The 21,832-nt window shown below is 64.1% G+C and overlaps 1 protein-coding gene across 1 annotated transcript; it reads left to right on the top strand.

Annotated features, from left to right (window-relative positions):
- The first annotated feature begins 11,664 nt into the window (after positions 1–11,664).
- Positions 11,665–20,029, top strand: CTSD (cathepsin D). Its single transcript, XM_084907294.1, has 9 exons — positions 11,665–11,873; positions 13,679–13,838; positions 15,477–15,600; positions 16,088–16,206; positions 16,966–17,192; positions 17,906–18,028; positions 18,368–18,512; positions 18,627–18,725; positions 19,150–20,029. The coding sequence occupies exons 1-9, from the start codon at positions 11,809–11,811 to the stop codon at positions 19,315–19,317; spliced, it is 1,230 nt and encodes a 409-aa protein (XP_084763420.1). The 5' UTR covers positions 11,665–11,808; the 3' UTR covers positions 19,318–20,029.
- Positions 20,030–21,832: the final 1,803 nt, after the last annotated feature.

Below are 21,832 nucleotides of genomic sequence, written 5' to 3'. Positions count from 1 at the left end.
ATACAACAAAGTAGCATACATATCAAATAGCACACACACACACACACACACACACACACACATATCAACATATGTGTAACTCCATCCATTGAAAATAGATCCAAATTATTAACCAGTACACATAGTATGTGCCCTTGACCAGAATCGAACCCAGGATCCTTCAGTCCACAGGCTGACACTCTATCCTCTGAGCCAAATCGGCCAGGCGCTCAGGTTTACTCTTGATCCAATCCCAGAGCTTCCCCCACGCTGCTCTCTCCCACCCCCTTAACCCACCACCACGGATTTCGCGTGACCTCCTCACGCCTCCGGCTTTTATTCTAATTGCAACTTAAACTGCAAAACTGCCGTTTTCCGGAGCATCTTCTCAGCCCCCAGAGATTTCACTCCCCGACAACTGTCGTCAGCTTGGCTCTAGTGAACACACAGAAACTCCCTGCGGGTTTGGGGTTCCTTACCCGGCAGGACCCGGCCTCGCCCTCTGGGTCTGCCCAGACCTGGGGAGATGGACGCTGCACTAGTACTGACATTCGAGCAGGAGAAAGTTCTCAAGTCAATGCTTCTGCTGACACCCTAGGAAATCAGAAAAGAGAAACACAAATCAAATCTACAGGGAGAGGCGGGAGGGAGGGAAGGAAGGAGGAAGAAGGGAGGAAGGTAGAGAGGAAGGGAGGGGAGGGAGGAGGGAGGGGAGGGAGGGAAGGAAGGAAGGAGGGAGAAGATGTAGGAGTAGAAACCTATGGCATGGAAGACAGAAAACCAATGAAACTATCTCATCAGATTTATTCAGAAAGAAATGCGAGAAGATACAAATCATTGACATCAGGGATGAGATTGGAGTGATCATTGCAGATCCTACAAAAAATGAATGAGAGAATTCAGCCCGGCCAGCGTGGCTCAGGGGTTAAGTGTTGACCTATGAACCAGGAGATCATGGTTTGATTCCCGGTCAAGGCACATGCCCCGTTGAAGGCTTGATCCCCAGTGTGGGGCATGCAGGAGGCAGCTGATAGATAATTCTCTTCACTGATGTTTCTATCTCTCTCCCTCTCCCTTCCTCTCTGAAATCAATAAAAACATATATATTTTTTATAAGTGAAGGTTTACAGGCCAAAAGAGGGGCCTACAGACTGAGTCACTAAGTGGACTGCTGAAGGGAGGTCACCCCCACCTCCCCATGGGGAAGGCCGGTCTTATCAGCCCCCCTCCTCCTGCCCCTCTGGTCACTGCTCCAAAGAGGGGGCGTCACAGACCCCAGCCTGTTTATCCAGCTGCCCGGGGGGGGGGGGCTGGATGCCCTGGGGAGCTGGCACCCCGGAGAGCGCCGGGCACTGACCGCCAGCCGTGGGCCCGCCCCAGGAACAGGCCCGGTGGCTGTGGCCGTGGGCAGAGGGTGGGGAGCTGCAGGGAGGCTGATAAGGTCAGTTCCGGGAGCCGAGGCAGAGCAGGTTCTTCCGGGAGTGGAGGCCTCCCCTGGGCTCGCCCGGCCCACCTCTGCACCCCCTCCGAGAGGCCAGGACGGGGTCGCAGGGCCCTGCCCTCTGGGGCCAGCGATGTGGGCACCCCTGCCTGCCCTGTGGCTCTGCAGGGACCGCACTGGATCGAGGGGGGACACGGAGGCGAGGCGGCCCGGCCGGCCCAGCGTGTGGCATGGAGCAAGGTCACCGTGGCAGTGGCCGCAGCGGTGAGGTGAGTGCAGAGGCAGGGGCTGCGCCTCCTCTCCCGGGCCTCCAGCTGCCGAGGCACCAGCCGCGCCTTTGTTCTGTGGGACGCGAGCACTTGGGCAAGGCCAGCATTGCTCAATTCCCGCTCTCACTGAGCCTGCTCCTCGCAGAACCGGGCACAGCCAGCCCGGCCGTGACGGCAGAGAAATCCGGCCCTACGGCCAGGCAGCCCTGTAACTCACTCCCCCACCACTCCCCAGGGCCCAGCTCACTCAACCAGCCCCACGGCCTCCCTCCCACAGCCCTGCGAGCTCCCCAAGCCCAGCCCCCACCCATCCTACCCCAGCCCCTCCACTCAGCCCCCCGTGTCCGCCAGGGACCCCATCACAGCCCCCGGTGCCCGTCCCCAGCCCCAGCCGCGTCACAGGCCCCTCAGACAAAGGCTGGGCTCCCGACGCCTGCCCCGGTGGTTGTACAGGTGCCAGGCCAGGCCCTGGCCAGCTGACTCCATCCCTCGCCCTCCCTGGGCCGTGGCCTGACTTTGCCCAGATGCACCACGTCCTTGGGGACCCCGCTCTCCGAAGTCCAACCACTGGCACCGCCCATGCTCTGGGCCCCCAACCGAAGCCCTGTCCTCACCCCCATGTTCTCTGTGTCCACAAATGGCACCCACGTTCTGACCCCCGAGCCTGTGCCCATGTGACCTCACAGGGCAAAGGGGGCTTTGCAGGTCAGGCTGTGGACCCGGGGTGACCTGGGGGTCTCGATTGACTCACAGGGGACCCCGGGAAAGAGGCGGGGGGGAGGGGGAGGGGAGTCGGGGAGGCACGGGCAGGACCACGCACCCAGGATGCAGCATCCCCCGGAGCTGGGAAGGGCGGGAAGGGGGGTCTGCCCTGGAGCCCCGGAAGGACCGGCCGGCAGCACCTGGGTCTCAGCCTGGGAGGCCGATCTCCATGCCCGGCCTCCAGGCCACGAGAGGATAACTGTGTTGTTTTAAGCCGCTCCACCTGTGGTCCTTTGTCACGCAGCCACGGGCACTGGCAGGCACTGCTGTTTTCCCAGTGACTCACTCCTCTCCTCACCTCCCCGTGCCCACCACTTCCCAGTATGTTGTCACTGCCGTGTCCCATTCTTCAGGTCATAATCCCGGCTCAGGTCCCTCCCCTCCCAGGTGTCACTGCAGGAGAGGGAACGCTCGGATCTGGGCCTCTGTCCTCCCTTCCGTCCACGTCCCTGCGGGAACTCAGCCCTCACCGGGGCCTGCACTCCAAACTCAGCCCCTCCACCCCCAGAGGCCTTCACCCAGCCCGCCTTCCTGCATACCTCCAGCAGTCACCAACACCCCTGTTTGGCCACCATGCCTGCCCGGCTCACAACCCTCAGAGCACCTCTCAGGAAGCCTTTCCTGAGCCTGCCTATTGGTCAGGGTTGTCCAGAGATGGTGAGCTTATCTGTCTGTCCGTCCATCCATCCATCTATCCATCCAACCATCCACCCATCCATCCATCTACCCATCCAACCACCCATCCATCCATCTATCCATCCATCCATCCACCCACCCATCCAACCATCCATCCATCCATCCATCCATCATCCATCCACTCCCTCCCTCCCTGCCTCCATCCACCCTCCATCTATCCATTATCCATCCCTCTTTACATCCATCACCCACCCACCCATCCATCATCCATCCATTCATCCATCCATCATCCATCTATACATCTCCTATTCATTCTTCCACCATTTCTCCACCCACCCACCTACCCACCCACCCACCATCTATACATTTTCTATCCACCCATTTTTCCTTTCATCCTTTCATCCACCTATTCACTCACCCTTCTATCCGCCCACCCACCCATCATCCATCTATCTAGAGGGATTATTTGAAGGGATTGGCTCCAGTGACCATGAGTTCTGCAGGCTGGAGCCCCAGGAAGCTGAGGTAGCAGCTCCAGCCAGAAGGCATTTGGAAGTGGAATTCTTTCGCCCTCATGGACCTCGGCTTTTCTCAAGGCTGCAGCTGACTGGCTGAGCCCACCACGTGACGGACGGCCATCTGCTCCAGTCCAAGCCTGCTGTCTGGAATGTCAATCACAGGAGAAGGTCACCTTCACCGAGATGCCCAGAACGACGTTTGACCCAATAGCTGGGTACCACGACCGGCCAGGTTACCACCACGTGACTCCCCACCCTCCCCTCACCTGCCCTCGCCCCTGGCACCTCTGTCCTCTGCCATTCAGTGCAGGGCAGCCTCGGTCCTCGCACCCCGAGTCTGTCACCAAGTGGCAGAGAACGCAGGACACAGACCCCAAGGGCAGGGACCTGGCTGCACCCCCAGAGCTCTGTGCAGCTCACCACAATGAGCCTCAAACCCACCACCACATCCATGTGCCCCTGGGCCCCAACACCCCCCACACTTCAGAGCAACACCTCAGAGCACCTCTCACAGGAAGTCTTTCCTGAACCTGCCTGAATTGGTCAGGGTTTGTGGGGTCCCTAAGAGGGGTTCCCTGCATGCCCAGTTTGTCTCCGCAGTGAATGGGGTAGAGGCAGCTAGGCCCTCCCGGGTCCCCCACAGCCTGGCCAAGTGCATGTCTGCTCCAGGCATTCCTGGGGTTCCCCAAGGTCCCCATGTGGTTGCCAGACTCCCAAACCACCTCCCAAGGGGAAGGTCATGGTGCTGAGCTCAATCCTTGGCCCTGGGATGCCTACTCCAGAGGGCTTGTGAGTCATGAGGACCCTGGTCTCCTTTTCATCCGCATCTAGACTGAAGCCCCGAGCTATGGGTGTGTTCTCTAAACCTCTGAGCTCTGTCTCCATCTCAGTGCCATCCACCAGTGTGTGTGTGGGGGGGGGGGGGGGGGGGCGGGGGGTGCTGGCTTAACAGGTCAGCAGGTCCACCCACCAGACTGAAGAAAGCAAGTGTCCCTGCAGCACCTGGGCTCCTCCCGATGCCCCAAGAGTGCCGGGCCTGCCCCAGGCCCTGCCGGTCTGGAGTCAGCCCCACATGAGGCACAGAACTGGGGACCGTGGCGGCTGGGGCTCAGGGGAGAAGCCAAGGCCCAGGGGAGAGGACAGCAGACTGGGCTCCAGCCCTTGCGGGCCCTGGACACTGTGCCTCCCTGCGTGCAGGCTGGGCTGAGGCGCAGGGGCAGTGACTGGGTGGGAAGCCCTGAATGACAGCGGGAAGGTTGCCTAACTCTGTGGGGAGAACGCAAGGGCACGAGGCCACGCCAGGTCCCTGTCCCCCAGGGCACCCAGAATGCCCCTCCTGGACCAGCTGAGCCTGGCATTCCCCCCTGCCCCACCCCCTGTGCCCGTCACCCTCCCCCTGCCCTAACTGTGCCAGCCACTCTCAGCCCAGCCTCCCCTACCAACTCAGGCCCCGCCCATGGCAGCTGACCCAACGCTAATTCCCTCAATGGCCTCCTCCCCCGCAGAACTAATGCCCTGGGCCTGTGGCTGGGGCCCCAGGGAGCTGCACCCCCACTTCCTCCTGGCTCCGAGGGCCTGCAAGTGGGGTGACTCAGGCCCAATTGGAGGGCAGGGCAGCCCAGCAGGCATGACTCAGCTTCTTAGCCCTTCCCCCACCCACCTGCTGGGAGGACCGATCACAATGACTTCACACCCAGCACCCAGAGCAGCCCCCGCCCAGGCCACCCGCAGCCCAGCCCTGTGCACCCACAGACCCCTCCTCTCCTCTCCCTGGGCCTCAGGAAGCCACAGGCTCAGAGCCGGAGCTGAGGGCGTGGCCAGCACTCTCCTCCTGGGCTGCTGGGGGTCTCGGGGCCTCCGGGTGACACCCAGGCCCAGGGCAGGGGCCCAGGGCAGAGAAGAGACTGCCTGCCAGCTAGGACCCCTTCCCTCCTCCTTGAGGGACGAGGGGACAGAGGGGAGAGAAGGGCCAGCAGCCACAGCCCCCGCTCCACGTCCGCTGTACATGCTGGGGGTTTGTGTCTTCTCAAAGTCAGTCACCTCCGGGGTGTGAATCTGATGCACAATTCATCTCACTGCTGTGTCGGGGGCTATTGTCAGTGTTGCTGCGTGCACCTTCTCACACCTGATCTGTGACTGGGGACCCTCACTGTGGGTCTGTCCCTCGAAGAGGTGCCGCTGGCCTAGGGCAGCTCGGGACCAGAGTCCGTGGACAGGGCCACACGGTGCCCAAAGTGCTTGTGTCAATTCGCTGTCCAGCCGTCTGCTCGCCCCCATCGCTCCCTCCCCACCACTTGGTTTCCCAGTGTTTGCACGCAGCGTCCTGCTGGGTGTGCCGGGCAGCTCCCACCTGCCATCGGGACGTTCCTGAGGACGATGAAGACAACACGGCCACATCTGCTGGCGCCTGGCTTCCCTCCCCTTCCCTTTCCACTGGGTTGTCCATCTTCTTATGGGTTGTGGTTCATTTTTATTTTATACTAGAGGCCCGGTGCACAAAATTCGTGCATGGGGGAGGGTGTGTCCCTCAGCCCAGCCTGCACCCTCTCAATCTGGGACCCCTCGAGGGATGCCCAACTGCCCATTTTGGCCAGATCCCTCTCACAATCCAGGAGTGCTGGCTCCCAACTGCTCGCCTGCCTGCCTTCGTGATTGCCCCTAACTGTTTCTGCCTGCCAGCCTGATAACCACTCTCCTGCCAGCCTGATTGATGCCTAACCTATTCTTCAAATAGGTTTTCAATATCCTGCTCTCTCTCTTCTTCTGGCACCCCTATAATTCGGATGTTGGTATGCTTGAAGTTGTTCCAGAGGCTCCTTACACTATCTTCATATTTTTTTATTCTTTTTTCTTTTCTGGTTGAATGCATTTTGCTTCTTCATATTTCAAATCTTTGACTTGATTCTTGGGATTCTACAGATCCCTCTGTATATTATTCTTTATTCCAGTCAGTGTATGCTGACTAGTTGGTCCTTTTTCATATCCTTGAGGGTCTCACTAAATTTATCAATGATTTCTAGAAAATTCTTGAAAAATCTTATAACTGTGGTTTTGAACTCTATATCCAGTAGTTTGCTTCCCTCCATTTCTTTCATTTGTGACCTGTTTCTTTGTCTCTGCATTTTTGTTGCTTCCCTGAGTTGATAAAGTAACTTTGTGTGCTAGGTGTCCTATAGGGCCCAGTGGCTGAGCCTCCCCAACTACCTGAGGTGGACACTCTCGGTGCACCCCTTTGTGGGCTGTGTGCACAGTCTTGTTGTAGTTAGGCCTTGATTGTTGTTGGTATCACTGGGAGGAGTTGACCTCCAGGCTGTGAGGATCAGTTGTGTCTACGATGGGACAACTTCTGTGCTGGAGACACCCTTATGGGGCAGGTCTTGCTTAAGTGGGGCTTTGGTGCTCACTAAGTCTGCCCCCTGTGTTCCTTATGGATCTGAGGAGTTGTAATCTGATGGTCTCTCTCTCTGACCACTGGGTACACTGGCTCTTGGATCTCCAATGAGGTGCTAATTTGGCCTCTTCCTAAGGCCACCCAGCAGGAGCTATGAAGAGATCTGCAGATTCCTCCTCTTTGTTTGGGGTTTGGAGGTGCCCAGATGAGGCCCAGCTGTGAAGCAATGCAAGATGTTGTGGGGCCTTGAGCCTTCTTTTAGATATTCTGGGGCTCTCTGACTCAGCTGCAGTTTGTTAGGTAATTTTAGATTGCAAAGGGCCAGGCCATTCATATGCAAAAGCCTCTGCACACAGCTGGGGTGGGGTTGTAAATTGGGTGGGGCAGGGTCTCAGGGAATCAACAGGGCAGAGCAAACAGCTATGGGTGATCCTCAGCCCTGCCCTAGAGGCCCCCAGATCTCAGAGAGAAAGCCACCTTCAAGTTTTGCCCACTGCCAGACAGTCCAGTTTCTCCCCACATGAGTCTGGGTCCCTAGAGTCTCGCCCAGAACTGGAGTTCAGAGCAGTCGGGAGCTTGTGTCTCCCTCCTGGTTGAAAAAGCCAGCCATGTACTCAGTTGCCAGCCCTTTCCTCATGCATCTCCATACCTGTGCACTTCACTTCTGCACCTCCTCTGAGTCTCCATGTCCTTTTCTCTTCCCTTCTAGCTGTAGAATTTCCACTCAGCCAGCCTTCCTGTGGTTCTGGATGATGTCCGTTTTGTCTTTTAGCTGTAGTTTTTAAGTGTTGTGTGAGGCAACAAGTTCAGGTGTTTACCTATGCCGCCATATTGGTTTCTCTCTTTTCTTTCTTTTTAAAAATGCATTTTTATTGATTTCAGAAAGAAAGGGAGAGGGAGAGGAAGATAGAAACATCAATGATGAGAGAGAATTGTCAATCCACTGCCTCTTGCACACCCCACACTGGGGATTGAGCCCACAACCCAGGCATGTGCCCTTACTGGGAATCCAGCCCTGACCTCCTGGTTTATAGGTTGACGCTCAGCCCCTGAGCCATGCCAAGACCTAAGTTTTCAAGTCTTTGAAGGAGGGTTGTTACTGGATCCTGCGGTGAGACTATGTCTGGTTTTGTCAGAAACCACTAGACTGCTTTCAAAGTGCCAGCCCCCCCCCACTCCCCCCACCCCTGACCCCCACCAGCCCCGAGTGCCGTTCCTGTGCTCCGCCGGCCCGGCATGTGCTCTCCGTTTGGATCTGGGCCTTCTTGTGGGCGTGCAGCGATGTCTCACTGCTGTTTCGGAGAACACTTCCCACACGACACAGGTGCCTCTCATGGGCTCGCACCCCCAGCACCTCCTAATCCCTGGCATTTAGGTCTTTGCCTGTTTCCAGTCGGGCTGTGCTCTTGCTCAGCGTTGAGCTTGAGTGCCTGGCTCGCCGCCGAGGCGCATCCTTATCAGATCCTTGTTCTCCGCTGGGGTTTGTCTGTCGTTTTGTCAGGCGCCCCGGCGTCTTGTGGGAGCTTCCTGCTGAAACCGCACGTCTGTGTGGATTGTCAGACCACGAGGAGAGTCTCCCTGGCCCTCGTCCCCTCAGGAGTCATGCTGGCGTTTCTCCCGCTAACCCGCCTGGGCCTGGGAGGGTGCGGTGTGAGGGAGGACGGACACTTCCATCCAGCTGCACGGCGTTCTGAGACCTCCCACCCCGTCCCCGGCGTTAGGGGGCGACGCTCCCGCCCCACCCCCGTCCGCTATCTGCCCGCACACCAGCATCCCCGTCCCCTCGCGGGCCCCTCCTAGGAGCCGCTCCCCTAGACTTCACCCCGCCACACCTGGGCAGCTCTCCTCAGGGTCAGACGGTCCACGCCGGGGTCAGAGCAGAGCCCCTTTTCCCGGGACTGCTCCCCTGAACCCGAGTCCCAGCAGCCACCCCTCCTGAAGCCGCTCTTCGCTGGGCCTCGGCACGCCTCTCCTGGTCTCTGGTCCCTCTGCTCCCCCTTCCCCCATCTTTAACCTCCTAAGGTTGGAGACCTTGGGCTCCCTCTAGTCCGCTCCCGCCCTTGTGTCCAGTCTCATCACTGAGTTACCGCTGACCGGTGAGGAGGGCACATCACACTTGAGTCCTGGAGGGTCATTGAAGGTTGGGGTTCCTCAGTGTGCCGGGGGGAGGCAGTCCCTCGCCTGGTGCTCTGGGGTCAAAGTGCATGGAGTGGCATCTCCTGGCAAGAGGGCTGCTGGGAGTGGAATCCCCACAGCACCCGAGGAGCGTGGCCTAGTGTCCGCCAGGCAGGGCGTCGAGTGGCCCTGGGCATCCCTTGGTCCTGCTCTCTCAGCCTGGACCTGCACCCTCCACTCCCAGCTCCAACAGCTGCTGCCTCTCAACAGCCACTGCAGGGCCCTGGGCGCCGTCTCCACGGCACACCCCAACACTGAGCTGCCCCCCCGCCCCCCAGGTCTCTTCTCCCGCATCCGTCTCAGCCAATGGCATGCCACTGTCTGGCTGTTTTGGACAGACCCTCTGAGCATGGACCCTTCCACGGCCCTCCATTTGTCCCATTGCCAGAGCCCTCCTGGCCCTGCCTCCCAAGTGTGCCCCAAAGCTGATAGCTCCACTCAGCCTCTGGGCCCGGCCCAGCCTCAGCCAGGCCCCCGGTGCCCCCTCCTTCCCGCCCCCCCACGTTGGGGGCAGTTCTAGGAGCGCTCAGCGTGGGGACAAGACCGGGATCAGCGGGGACTCCTCTCTCACCCCTACACGCAGCTCCCCACTCTGCCTGGGCTCCGCTCAGCTGGCTGCTCCCCACCAGGCGGTCCACCCCCGGCCTCAGTGTTGAGCCATCACCTCCTCAGGCAGCTCACACGAGGCTTCTCCATTGCAACACCTCCTTCCTGTCGCCGTGGCCCTTTCCGGCCCCCGTCTCCCCCCGAAGCCCTGTCTCCTTCAGAAGCCCTCGTGGTGTCTGGTCCCCGGTCTGGAGGGTGACCTCCATGAGGGAGGGAGTCCGTGTGGGTCCCGTGACGTCCCAGCACCCAGAGCACTAGGTGGGTGTTGGACTAGTAAGTCTGGGAGGGATGGCTACCAGGGTCTGAGGGGTGGTCATGTGGCATGGCTTCCAACCCCATCTTGTCCCCTGACTCACCGAGCAGCCCCCCTCCTGGGCCTTGGCTGTCCCCCTGGAGTCCTTGGACCCTGGCCCACACCCACTAGAAACCGGAGACCAAGAGCCATGCCCTGGGTGCCCGCCCAGCTCAGACCTGTGGGCCCCACACCTGCCCAGCTACCGCGGGAGCCCTGTCCCCACCAGGCCCGCCAGGGCCCTGGGCCAGTAGATGTGAGCAGGTCAGAGGTCAGAGAGGCCCTGAGGCTTTGCTGGGCCCATGGCCTCTGGCCTGAGGGAGGCCTCTTTCTGGGCCCGCTCCACACTGGGCAGGGCACCAGGGGAGGGCCCCCTGGGACCCTCTGGCCACTCACACAGGGAGGGACCCCGAGCATCCCTTTGTCCCTCCCACACGGAGCTGTTGAGCACCCACCAAGTGCCAGACTCGGCTCTGGGTGCTGAGAGATCCTGGGAACAGCATGGAGAGGGGCTCTGTCCTGAGGGGACTGACAGGTGTGGGGGGAGGGGCCTCCCCGGCCTTTGGGCACCAGAGGCCCCTTATCAGCTGCTGTGTGGGGAGGGAGGGGGAGGAGGGGGAGGAGCCCAGACTCTCAGCCTGGCTCCAGGCAGCCCCAGCCAGACCACAGCCGCCTCTGCCCTCCCACCCAGACATAAGCCGCCTCTCCGCCCACCCCCTCCCGTGGCCTTGCCGGCCTCCCGAGTGCCTCTGGGACAGCAGTCACGTTCTAGCACATTCCTCCACCTCGTTCCTTTCTTGGCATGACCTCTAACTCCTCCTGGAGGTTAAGGCCGGCCCCTCCTCTGGCTGGGCCTGGGCACGGGCATGGAGCCGGCCCTCCTCAGGGACTGAGCGCAGACCCAGGCCCCAAAGGGAGCAGGAAGGTGCGCAGGGTGGTCCTGTGGCGGCCGTCACTGTGGCCACAGCAGAGGGCTCACTCCCCAGGCCCTGCGAACCCAGTCCTCATAGACTTGAGGCCTAGGGAGGACGTGGGAGGGCGGGCTGGGGTCCCAGAGGAAGGGGGGCTGAGGCGGAGTACCAGGGCCAGGCCTTGCTCTGGGGAGATGGGAGTGAGGGGCGGGGTGGGGGCAGGTCGTGGACACCTGGAGAGAGAGGCTGAGGGTGGCTGAGGGTCCCTGAGACTCCCAGGCAAAGGGGGAGGGGGGTCTGGGCGCCAGGGGGGGGGCTCAAGAGCGGTGGGCACAGGGGAGGTGGAGCAGGGCGCCCCAGGGAAGGGGGGCTGAGAGGGGGGTGGGCCGCATTGAAGCACCGCCTGCGGGCCTGGGCCTGGGGAGGAGGAGCCAAGACTCGGGGTGCCGCCCACTGAAGGCGGCCAGGGGCGTCCGGGCCGGGACCCTACAGCTCAGGCCCGTGGCTGTGCCGTCCGGGGCCCGTGACGCCCGAGCCGGGGGGTCCCCGCGATTCCGGGGGTGAGGGTCGCGACCAGCGGGGACCGGGCGGGAGGCTCCCTGCAGGCCAGGGGCGTGTCCCGGGTTAGCCCCGCCCGCGCACGCCCAGGCCCCGCCCCGCGCACGCCGGCCTCGCCCACGTGACCGGCCCGGGCGCAAACAAGCCAGTCAGCTGACCCGGCTCGACTGCGCCGTCATCCCGGCTATAAGCGCGCGACCTCGGCGCAGTCTGCTCCGACCCCGCCGTCCGCTCCAACCCGACCCGACCCGACCCGACCCGGCCGCCGCCATGCAGCTCCCCGGCCTGCTGCTCCTGCTCGGCCTGCTGGCCGCGCCCGCCGCCGCGCTCATCAGGTGAGGCCCGCGGCCCCTCATGACCTCCGCCCCCCGCCCCCCACCCGGAGCCCCGGCCTCCTGCAGGGCCGCCTGGGGTGCGGCGGGGCGCTCTGCAGCCGCGGGGTTCACTCAACCCCGCCACCTCTACCCGGGCGTCCGCCCTGCCCACATCCTGGCGGGCAGGAGGGAGGGCGCTATGACTCTGGGCCGACCCAGCCTCCCAGGACCGGCGGGTGGGTGCCTGTGCGCCCGTGTGTGGAAGTCCGGAGGCCCCGGTGTTGGCCTACAGGCCCCTGAACTTGGGCGAGTTGTTCTCCCGCTTGGGGCTCCCCTTTGGGAACTGGGCTTGCCTTCCCCCGCTTTGTCACGTGGGATCTCACCGCAGGCCATGGGCTAGGAGACCCTCGGGGCCACCCTAAGTCTTAAGGTCTAAGAGTCCCAAAACCTAAGAGATAGGAAGGGTGTTAGCTGAAGGAGAGGGTCTGGGGGAGTGGCCTCAGGCCTGGAGGCCTGCACCCCTGTGCCAGGCTGAGGGCCCCCTCACCCCCATTCTCCTGCCCTTGCTAGGCTTCTTGCTCTGCCAGCAGGGCCACTCCTTTATGCCTCTGCGCCCCCAGCCCTGGGGACTGTGTATCCAGCCTGGGCCCGAATCGGTCCTCCTGGGCCGAGGGCCTTATGCCCGTGGGAAAGTGGATGAGATCATAGGCTGGGGAGCTGGCTGTGGGCTGAGCCGGCTGGGCCTTGCCAAAGGGCTGCCCTGCGTGGGCTGTGACCCGGGGTGAGGAGCCCCAACTGGAGCAGTTGTGGGGGAAGCAGCCGCAGGCCTGAGCCTGCCTCTGCCCCACCCACAGGCCTCTGAACTTGGGTGAGGGTTCTGGGCGGGATAGCGGGGCGAGAGCCCCTCACACCGCCCTGTGCAGCGGGGCAGGAGGCTGCTGGCTCCTGGATTGCTCCAGGGCACGGCCCTCCCCTCCCCCCAGGCAGGAACCCCGGGCTCTTCCCACCAGCCTCCCACTTTCCCAGGACACGCCCTGGGCTTGCTGGCAACAGCCAGCCATCACATTGAACTTCGAATCCCAGGTGGCTGCTAACCTTGCTCAGTGTGCTCTCCTGCCCCGCCTCCTCACCATGGCAGCAGAGAGCGAGCTCAGGCCCAGGCTCCAGGGACCCCTTTCTGCTCTGATGGCCAAGGCCCGTGCACCACACAACCAGGGCCCCTGTGCTGGGAGGCAGAGGCTCCTGTGAAGGGTGCTCCCAGGGGGGTACCAGGGGGCTGCCAGCAGAGACCCCGCTCTCCAGGTGCAGTCCTGGTCCCCCCGGGTCTGCATCTGGGGAGGAGAGAGTGAGGGGTCAGCAGTACGCGCCCGAGGTCACTGCAGTGTGGGGTGAGAGCGATGGAAGGAAACGGGGGTGATGTGAAGGGCAGCGGAGGCTGGTCAGGGAGGACTCCTCAGAGGGGGTGGCATTGAAGCCCAATCTGATGCCAGGAAGCAGCCGCCCCAGGGAGGACGGGGAGGTGGGAGCATGGGGGTCTACCATCTGAGTGGACCCGTGGCCAGGGGGCCAGGTGAACGGGGCTCAGAGCAAAGGGGTGACAGGTTGCTGCCGACGCCGGAAGGATCCCACCAGAGGAGATCACGGGAGAGATCCGAGTGGGGACAGGAGATGAGGGGGTCTCTGAAGGCCCTGGTGGCTGAGGAGGGGGTGGAGCAGGTGCTGGCTGCCTCCAGTGGGGATGCTTGGGTGTGGGTGCAGGGGGTCCAGGAGGGAGGCAGAGGCTTGCCCTGCCCTAAGGAGCCCCGCCCCTGCCCCCCTCTCGACAGAATCCCGCTGCACAAGTTCACGTCCATCCGCCGGACCATGTCGGAGATGGGCGGTCCCGTGGAAAAACTCATCGCCCAGGGCTCCCTTTCCAAATACACCCTGGGCGTGCCCGCGGTGACCGGGGGGCCCGTCCCCGAGGTGCTCAAGAACTACATGGACGTGAGTGTGGGAGTGTGTCCACCTGGGCGGGGGTGGCAGGCTAACCCAGAACACGGCTCTGGGGGAAGGTCTGTGGGAGCCGCACCTGTGGTGGAGGATGCTCTTGTTTCAGCACCGGCCTCTGAGGGCTCACCTGCCCCGTGTGGGAGGAGCCTCCACTAGGCCACGCCCCTGCCCACATCCCTGGGGTCTGCACAGCCCGCTCTCCTGCCTGGCTGAGAGGGAGGGCTGGTTGGGGTGACCTTGGCACGCACCTGACACGGTGACCTCTGCGGGCCACTGACCATGGGCTCAGAGTCGGCCTGTGGGGTGTGGGGCCAGCGTCACCCTCCCCGGTGAGGAGCTGGGCGCAGGGCCACTGGCCGGCGTGGGGAGCCCAGCGTCTGGCACAGGCCTGCCCCCCGGAGATCGGGTTCTGGGCCTGCCTGCTGGGGCGGAACTAACTGCTTTGGAGCTTGTGTTCCTGCCCACCTGCTGGCAGGCCCGGGGCAACCTGTGACCCAGTCTGTGTCCGCCGCCTGAGCAGGGTAGAGACTCAGGGTTGGAACGTTCTGGAAGCCACACCGCAAGCTGGGGGCCTGGTCATCCTATCCCAGGTCTGGGGACATCTTGGGGTGACCCACCCGAGTCTTAGGGAGCTGGCCTCTTGCTGCCATCGGCCTTGGGTTGGGACAGGGGCCCTGCACTTAGTCCTGGCTGTCCCGAGCTCCGGCCATGCCAGGAAGCTGGAGCCTCAGGCATGTGATCCGGCCAGTGGAGGGGGGCCGTGGCCCAGGGTCAACTGACCAGTTCCTCATTTTCCTCAGTGCCCACGCTCGGGTATTTGCTGAGTCATTCTCCATCCCCCCCAATCCGGACAATTAATTAGTCAGCTGCTCAATGGGCCAGAGAGAGATGCCCGAGGGAGGGGGCGGGAGGGGGACTGGTGCCAGAATCCTGTGGTGACTGGTGTCCCGGGCTCCTTCCCTGGGGGAGGGGATGCCCAGTGCCCAGGCAGGCAGAGCCCAGGTGACCGCAAGCTCAAGAATGCCCTCTGACCTACGAGAGGGCCAAGGATGGGGCTTCCCTTTGAGGTTCACAGGGGCACATGTGCCCACATGCTCCCTGGAGCCCCTGCTCCCTCTGTGTGAGATGGGGACTGAGGCCCAGAGCTGTGAGGCAGCGAGGCTGGGCCGTGTGGGACTCCGAACCTCCAGGATGTCCCTTCTCCCTTTGGCCACCCGGACTCCTCTACCTGGGAGCCCTCCAGGCTTGGCCCTGTTGGGCAGGAGCAGGAGCAGGGTAGGAACTGAGGCCCAGAGTCAGGCTCTGACTTGGCCCCCGTCCTGGAGAGGCAGCCTCTCCTCTCCCTTCAGGGCCCTGGACCGCGGAGGTCCTCCCGCCCGAGGCTCAGGTCCTCCCCTCCTGAGGCTCAGGTCCTCCCCTCCTGAGGCTCAGGTCCTCCCCTCCTGAGGCTCAGGTCCTCCCCGCCGAGCCTGTCCTAACTGACTGGTCACTGGTTTTATGTTCCAAGTGTGGGTGTGGGGTCTTCCCTCCTCTCACCCTGGCCAAGCAGGGGTGGGGCTGCACGCCGGGGCCTGGGGTGGCGGGTCTGGACCGGGGGCCCCTCCGTGGGCTGACAGCCCTCCCCTCCCCCAGGCCCAGTACTACGGGGAGATCGGCATCGGGACGCCCCCGCAGTGTTTCACTGTCGTCTTCGACACCGGCTCCTCCAACCTGTGGGTCCCGTCCATCCACTGCAAGCTGCTGGACATCGCCTGCTGTAAGCCAAGCGTCTGTCCGGCCTCAAGTGGGGAGGGTGTCTGAGGGGCCGGGCCCGCTCTGCACTGCTCACTCAGCTTGGAGCGGGCAGGAGGCCGAGGCCCTGTGGGGTGGAGGGACGAGCTCTCCCTGGGCGCTGGGGGCTGCTGCCCAGCCTCTGCCTGCCTCCTCCGGTCCCGGGGGTGGCTGTGGGCTGGCCGCCGGGGAGGAGGCCGCACGTGGGCACCTGCTGCTCCCGATTCTTAGACGCACCGGCCGGCCCGGCCCCAGGGCTCCCGCTTTCCGGGTGAACCTGTTCCTGCCGGCCTCGTTTCTCGTGGGCTGGGCCTGTGGCGGCCGGGATGGGGCAAGACGCAGGCTGGTGCTAGCCCACTGTCCTGGGCCCGTGGGGGGGGGCTCGTGCAGGGGCCCAGGGGGCAGCCTGTCCAGTGTGGGGTCGAGGGTCGGAGGCCACGGCGGGCGGCAGGCTGACCGCTCTCGTGGCACAGGGATCCACCACAAGTACAACAGCGGGAAGTCCAGCACCTACGTGGAGAACGGCACCTCCTTCGCCATCCACTACGGCTCGGGCAGCCTCTCGGGGTACCTGAGCCAGGACACCGTGTCGGTGAGTCCCTCTCTCGGTGGCCTTGGTGGCTCCAGCTCCCTGGAGAGGTTGCTGATTTGCCCCGGCCCCGGCCCCTGAGGCACAGGAAGGCAGCGAGCCTCCTGCCGGCCTGTCCTCGGTTGCAGGCGGCTCAGGCCGTGGCACCCGGGCCAGCTGAGGGCCAGCAGCCCTTTCCCAGGTGCTTCGGCTTCTCTGGGCCACCCTCCTCACCCCCCCACCCCCGAGTCTGCCGGGCCCCGCCCCCAGCTGCTCCGGCCGAGGCAGGATGTGGCCCAACACGCTCCCTCCTCCACTGTCACCCGCACAGCACAGCCCGTCCCCACATCCTGCTCTGCCTGCAGCCTGCCGGGGCAGGGGCGGGGGCATGGCCTCGATTGCCAGGGTTGAGAGTGGGGGCCCTGTCCCCTGGGCTGGGCTGAGGGCAGAAGCTGCCCAGGTGGGAAGGGGTGGGAGCTGGAGCTGAGCAGGGCCTGCATCTGTGCTCCCCGATCCCTGTTAAAGTTCTCCTGCCAGAGTGGGCCCCCCAAACCCCTCAACTCCTTCGCTCCCCCCCCCCCCATGTTTCCAGCCCTTCATTCCAGCCCCCTGCCCTCAGCTCCACGTGCCAGGTGATGGGCAGGGACCCGCTGCATTTTGTAGCTGGGCCGTGCACACGCAGGGCTGGCTGGGAGCGCCCGCCTGGGGCTCGGTGACAGGCTCATGGGTCCACGAGGCCCCCTGACCCCCTGCACCCCTTCCTCTCCCCCTCCCCCCCCGCAGGTGCCCTGTAACTCGGGCAAGGGGGGCCCGGGCGGCGTCAAGGTGGAGCGGCAGGTCTTCGGCGAGGCCACCAAGCAGCCGGGCATCACCTTCATCGCGGCCAAGTTCGACGGCATCCTGGGCATGGCCTACCCCGGCATCTCGGTCAACAACGTGGTGCCGGTCTTCGACAACCTGATGCAGCAGAAGCTGGTGGAGAAGAACATCTTCTCCTTCTACCTCAACAGGTGGGCGGGCGGCCCCGTCTCACCACGGCCCGGCCGACTCACCATGGCCCGGCCGAGCCGATGTGCAGGGGAGAGGCGGGAGCGGGCCCAGCTGCAGCGGCCCTGTCCTCCCTGGGGCGGCTGGAGGCAGTGCGGCCGCCCTTCCATGGAGAGCGGGCCCTAGAGAAGGCCCTGCCTCCCTGGGGGCTGTGCCCCCCCGGGGGCCGTGCCCAGCCTTGGTGGGTGGGCCTTTCTCAGAACCAGAGCCGGGCCTAGTGAGGGACCCATGTGGCCCAGTGGCTGCCTGCCCGGAGGGTACAGGCCAGGAACAGCTAGCTCAACACTCGGGGCTGCCCGGCGCCTCCCCTCAGTCCTCTGGTTCCCCTCCTTGGCTCCTAGCATTCCCGTCCCCGTCTGCCCGCCAGCCTGACCCTGCTGTCCTCGCTGGCAGACCAGGAGGCCCTGACCACAGGCCCTGGGCCGGGCCTGCAGTCCACTCGGGGTGTGGGACCGGAGCCCTCCCCTAGGGCAGGAGAAGGAAGCTCCATCCCTTCTTGTGCCTCTTCTGGATCCTTCCATCCTGCGGGCTCAAGAAGGTCCCGCTCTGGCAAGCTCTCTTAAGATTGCTCCGCCCACCCCTGGCCTGTGACCTGGCCCAGCCTTCCCTGTCCCACCGGCCCTCGGGCTGGACATGGGGTGGGCAGGGGGCTGACTGCCCCTCCCTGACCTCCCAGGGACCCGACTGCACAGCCAGGGGGCGAGCTGATGCTGGGCGGCACCGACTCCAAGTACTACAAAGGCCCCCTCTCCTACCTCAACGTCACCCGCAAAGCCTACTGGCAGGTCCACATGGAGCAGTGAGTACTGGCCGAGCTGCGTTTGGGGGGGGGGGGGGGCCTCCAGCTGCTGGTCAGCAGGCCCCCAAGGGAGCGAGCAGGTTCCTGGGGAGCCACCAGCCCAGGCCCTGGTCGGTTTGTGGCCATGGATGGGCCAGGCCCTGGGCCCCGCTGGCCCTAGGTGCCTCTGGTCACCTGCTGCCCTCTCCACTGTCCGTGAACCTGCTCTTGGCTTCTGGGCTCTGCTGCCCGACTGCTCACGGTCAAGGCCTGAGAGAGGAGAAAGCCTCCTGTCAGGGCTGCAGCTGGCACGGTGGGGGTGCTGGGCGGCCCTGGGAGACACATCCACGTCCCCTGCAGGGTCGACGTGGGCAGCGGCCTGACCCTGTGCAAGGAGGGCTGTGAGGCCATCGTGGACACGGGCACCTCTCTCATCGTGGGCCCCGTGGATGAGGTGCGGGAGCTGCAGAAGGCCATCGGGGCCGTGCCGCTCATCCAGGGAGAGGTGAGCAGGCGGCCGGGCCGGCGGGAGGAGGGGCGGGTACCCAGGTGGCTGTTCCCCAGGCCGCTGCCCCCCCACACACTGTCCCCCCCACACACACTGCTCTCTTTCCTTCAGTACATCATCCCCTGCGAGAAGGTGTCCAGCCTGCCCGAGGTCACCCTGAAGCTGGGGGACAAAGGCTACAAGCTGCGTGCAGAGGACTACACGCTCAAGGTGGGGAGGCCGGGGTGTGGGGGCGGGGGCCGGCGGCCTGGAGGCAGGGCAGTGAGGGGTCTGGGCGGGGCTGGGTGGCCTGGAGGCGGGGCAGTGAGGGTGTGGGCGGGGCTGAGTGGCCTGGAGGCGGGGCAGTGAGGGGTCTGGGCGGGGCCGGGCGGCCTGGAGGCGGGGCAGTGAGGGGTGTGGGCGGAGCTGGGCGGCCTGGAGGTGGGGTATGGGGGTGCAGGCGGGGCCGGGCGGCTGGAGGCGAGGCAGTGAGGGGTCTGGGCGGGGCCGGGCGGCCTGGAGGCGGGGCAGTGAGGGGTGTGGGCGGAGCTGGGTGGCCTGGAGGCGGGGCAGTGGGTGTGGGCGGGGCCGGGCGGCCTGGAGGCGGGGAGCCCGGGGCGGGCGGCTGGTGCTGACGCTCGCTCCGCCTTCCCAGGTGTCCCAGGGCGGGAAGACCATCTGCCTCAGCGGCTTCATGGGCATGGACATCCCGCCGCCCGCGGGGCCGCTCTGGATCCTGGGCGACGTGTTCATCGGCCGCTACTACACCGTGTTCGACCGCGAGGAGAACCGCGTGGGCCTGGCCGAGGCTGCCAAGCTGTAGCCGCCTGCTCCCCCCGGCAGGAGAGGAGGAGGGTTGTGGGAGGAGGCAGCGCCCGCCCTCCCGGCTGCCCACCCACACTCACACTCTCACACTCACACTCACACTCTTGCACTCTCACACCTGCAGCTGCTCGGCTCTCTGTGTGGCAGGCACCGTTTTGTGGTTTTCCCTTCCCCGGTTGCAGAATGCCGCCTGCCTGCAGTCTGTCTGTCTGTCTGTCTGATGGAGGGGCGGGGCTGAGGGCAGCCAGTAGGCTCAGTAGTGCTCAGAGCCCTCTCACTCACCTGGGACAACCAGCTCGGCTCGGTTGTGCATCCCAGGACCCGCTTCCTCCTCCCTCTCCCCGTCCTGTCTCCCCTGGGCCTTGGGGGCTGATGCCCTGGCGGAGCTTCTGGGCTGAGCATCGGGGCCGAGCCGCCGCTCTGCACCAGGCTGCTTTCCCGGTTCCCTCTCCGCCCAGCCTGGGCCTGGAGCTGGGCAGTGCCACCCCCACCCATCCATTCATCTCAGGCCCAGCAAGGAAGGGCCAGCTGAGGCCTGGGGCCAGCAGGAAGGAGACGAGCCAGCCCTGGGAGGCCGGTGGGTCATGCTGGGGCCTGACCCCATCTGGGAAGGGGGACGGGAGGGTGCTGGCACCGGCCTTCTCAGAGGCTGCCCCCTGTTGAGTGGCCGGGAGCCAAAGTTGACCTGGAAATAAAGTTACGGATCTGTGTGTGGAGCGTGCTTTGTGCTGGTGGGGTGGGTGGCTTTAGATCCGGGTGTGGGGGAGGCTGACTCGGGAGGGGGTTGCTTGGGAGGTGCTCGGCACCTGGGGTGAAGGAGGCTTGGGCTGGTTGCTGGCTCGTGCCGAGGCCCGGAGCAGTGACCAGCAGTGTGTGGCGGGCTGCAGGCTTCTGGTGAGCCAATGCCTTTGCCAGGAGACCGTGTTCTGTGGCTGCCATGCTTTCCTGGATCACATTTCTGCCCTTGGGGGAGACCTCAGCAGCAGGGCCCTGCGTTCCCCAATTCCCTGCACACCCCACTTGGGCTAGGAAGGGACCTGTGCAGGGCTGGTGGGAGTAGGCAACTTCGAAAGTGGCCTTGCCCTGTGCTTGCCAAGTGCCAAGCAGGCCCACCTGGGGTCACAGTTCAGGGATCAGAGGAATCCCCTCAGGCCACAGGGACACCCTCCCACCCGTTTATGGCTTCTGTGGAGGGGTGGGAAAAAGGACATTTTCCAGGAGGTTTTGAGGGGTGCATAGGAGTTTGTGAGCCCCTGGTGTAGGGTTTGGCACATGTGGCATTGTCACTGGCCTGGTGCCTCTCCCGCCTGCAGGGTCTTGGCTGCCATTGGCCGGGCCTTGGGGTCTGGGGCCTGGGGCCAAGCCTCAGGGAGCACCTCTAGGGCTCACCCAGAAGCCAGGAGGCTGGCAAACACATGACCCTGTTCTCTGCACCTGAAATATGAGCAGGAGTGGGCAGACCAGCACCTGGCAGGGCTGCCGGGAGGCTGTCATCCAAGCCGTGTGCTCCGAGGCCCGAGGGCAGTGCCTCCGGGAGGGGCCAGTTTCTCATGGCTCAGGCCACGCCTCGGCTGGCAAGGTCGCAAGGCCCTGGCCCACAGCTTGGACTCGCTATGCATGTGACCCGCCCAGCTGCAGTCTCAGGCCTCCAGAGGGTACCTCTGTCCCTGCTCTGGAACTTGGGGACCAGCACGGCCAGCCCAGCCCCAACCCCAGCCCTGGCCCAGACCCTGTGGTCATTCATGCTGCTGCCCAGAGCCTGGCCCTGCGGCCACCCTGGGCCCAACGCCTGCCTCCAACCCCACCCTTAGCCTCGAGTCTCTAGGTGACTAACAGCAGCTCCTCACTGCAGACCTGCTCTGCCCCAGCCCAGGGCCCATGTGGACCTGCTCTGTTCCTTCCAGCCCACACCCTGCGTTGAGGTCCCCCAGGTGGGAGCCCGTGGAGGCCTCAGAGAGCAGCCTCACGTGGTCTGCAGGAGAGGGGTCTGACCTGCTGCGGCCTGGAGCAGACACTGTAGGCCAGTGCCCCTTGCCTGCTGCCTGGGACCAGGTGGGCTGTGAGCAGACCGGGCCCCACTGGTCACCCCCACCGCCCTGCCCAGAGAGGACTGGTGAGTGTGTGGCAGGCGGCAGAGCCTTGGTGGGGAAGAGATGCCAGGGAAACCCAGTGGTGTGGTGCCCAGGCTCCACTCAGGCTGAAGGGCCCCTTCGGTGAAGGCTCGGCCCCCGAGGGAGGTCTGGATGCCCCCACACCTGGTCCCAAAGGGGCAGTGGGTGTTGGTGAGGGAGACCTGAACCCTGGCTCCCCACAGACCCCAAGGGCCCTCATGCCTGGGCCCTGGCCTTGGCACCTCGGGTGTGGCCAGCTGGGACAGAACGGAGGGCTCACCCACAAACCGGTGTTAGCAGCATTTTAGGCTGACTTTGTGCCCCAGGTTCCTGACAAGCTCAGAGGAGGCTGTGCCAGGCTGGGGGTGGGGGACGGGAAGAGCTTGGAGAGGCGTGGACCTG

The sequence above is a fragment of the Pipistrellus hanaki genome (assembly GCF_964339955.1).
Source record: "Pipistrellus hanaki genome assembly, contig: scaffold_53, whole genome shotgun sequence".
Taxonomy (NCBI): Eukaryota; Metazoa; Chordata; class Mammalia; order Chiroptera; family Vespertilionidae; genus Pipistrellus; species Pipistrellus hanaki.
Note: the sequence above shows the minus strand (reverse complement) of the source record. Positions and strands in the feature narration are given on the sequence as shown.

What these genes read in the sequence shown, in the direction of transcription:
- CTSD (XM_084907294.1), top strand. Translation starts at nt 11,809, where the DNA reads ATGCAGCTCCCCGGCCTGCTGCTCCTGCTCGGCCTGCTGGCCGCGCCC. An exon ending in CCCGCCGCCGCGCTCATCAG is followed by an intron (nt 11,874 to 13,678) that starts GTGAGGCCCGCG and finishes CCCTCTCGACAG; the next exon opens with AATCCCGCTGCACAAGTTCA. An exon ending in GCTGCTGGACATCGCCTGCT is followed by an intron (nt 15,601 to 16,087) that starts GTAAGCCAAGCG and finishes CTCGTGGCACAG; the next exon opens with GGATCCACCACAAGTACAAC.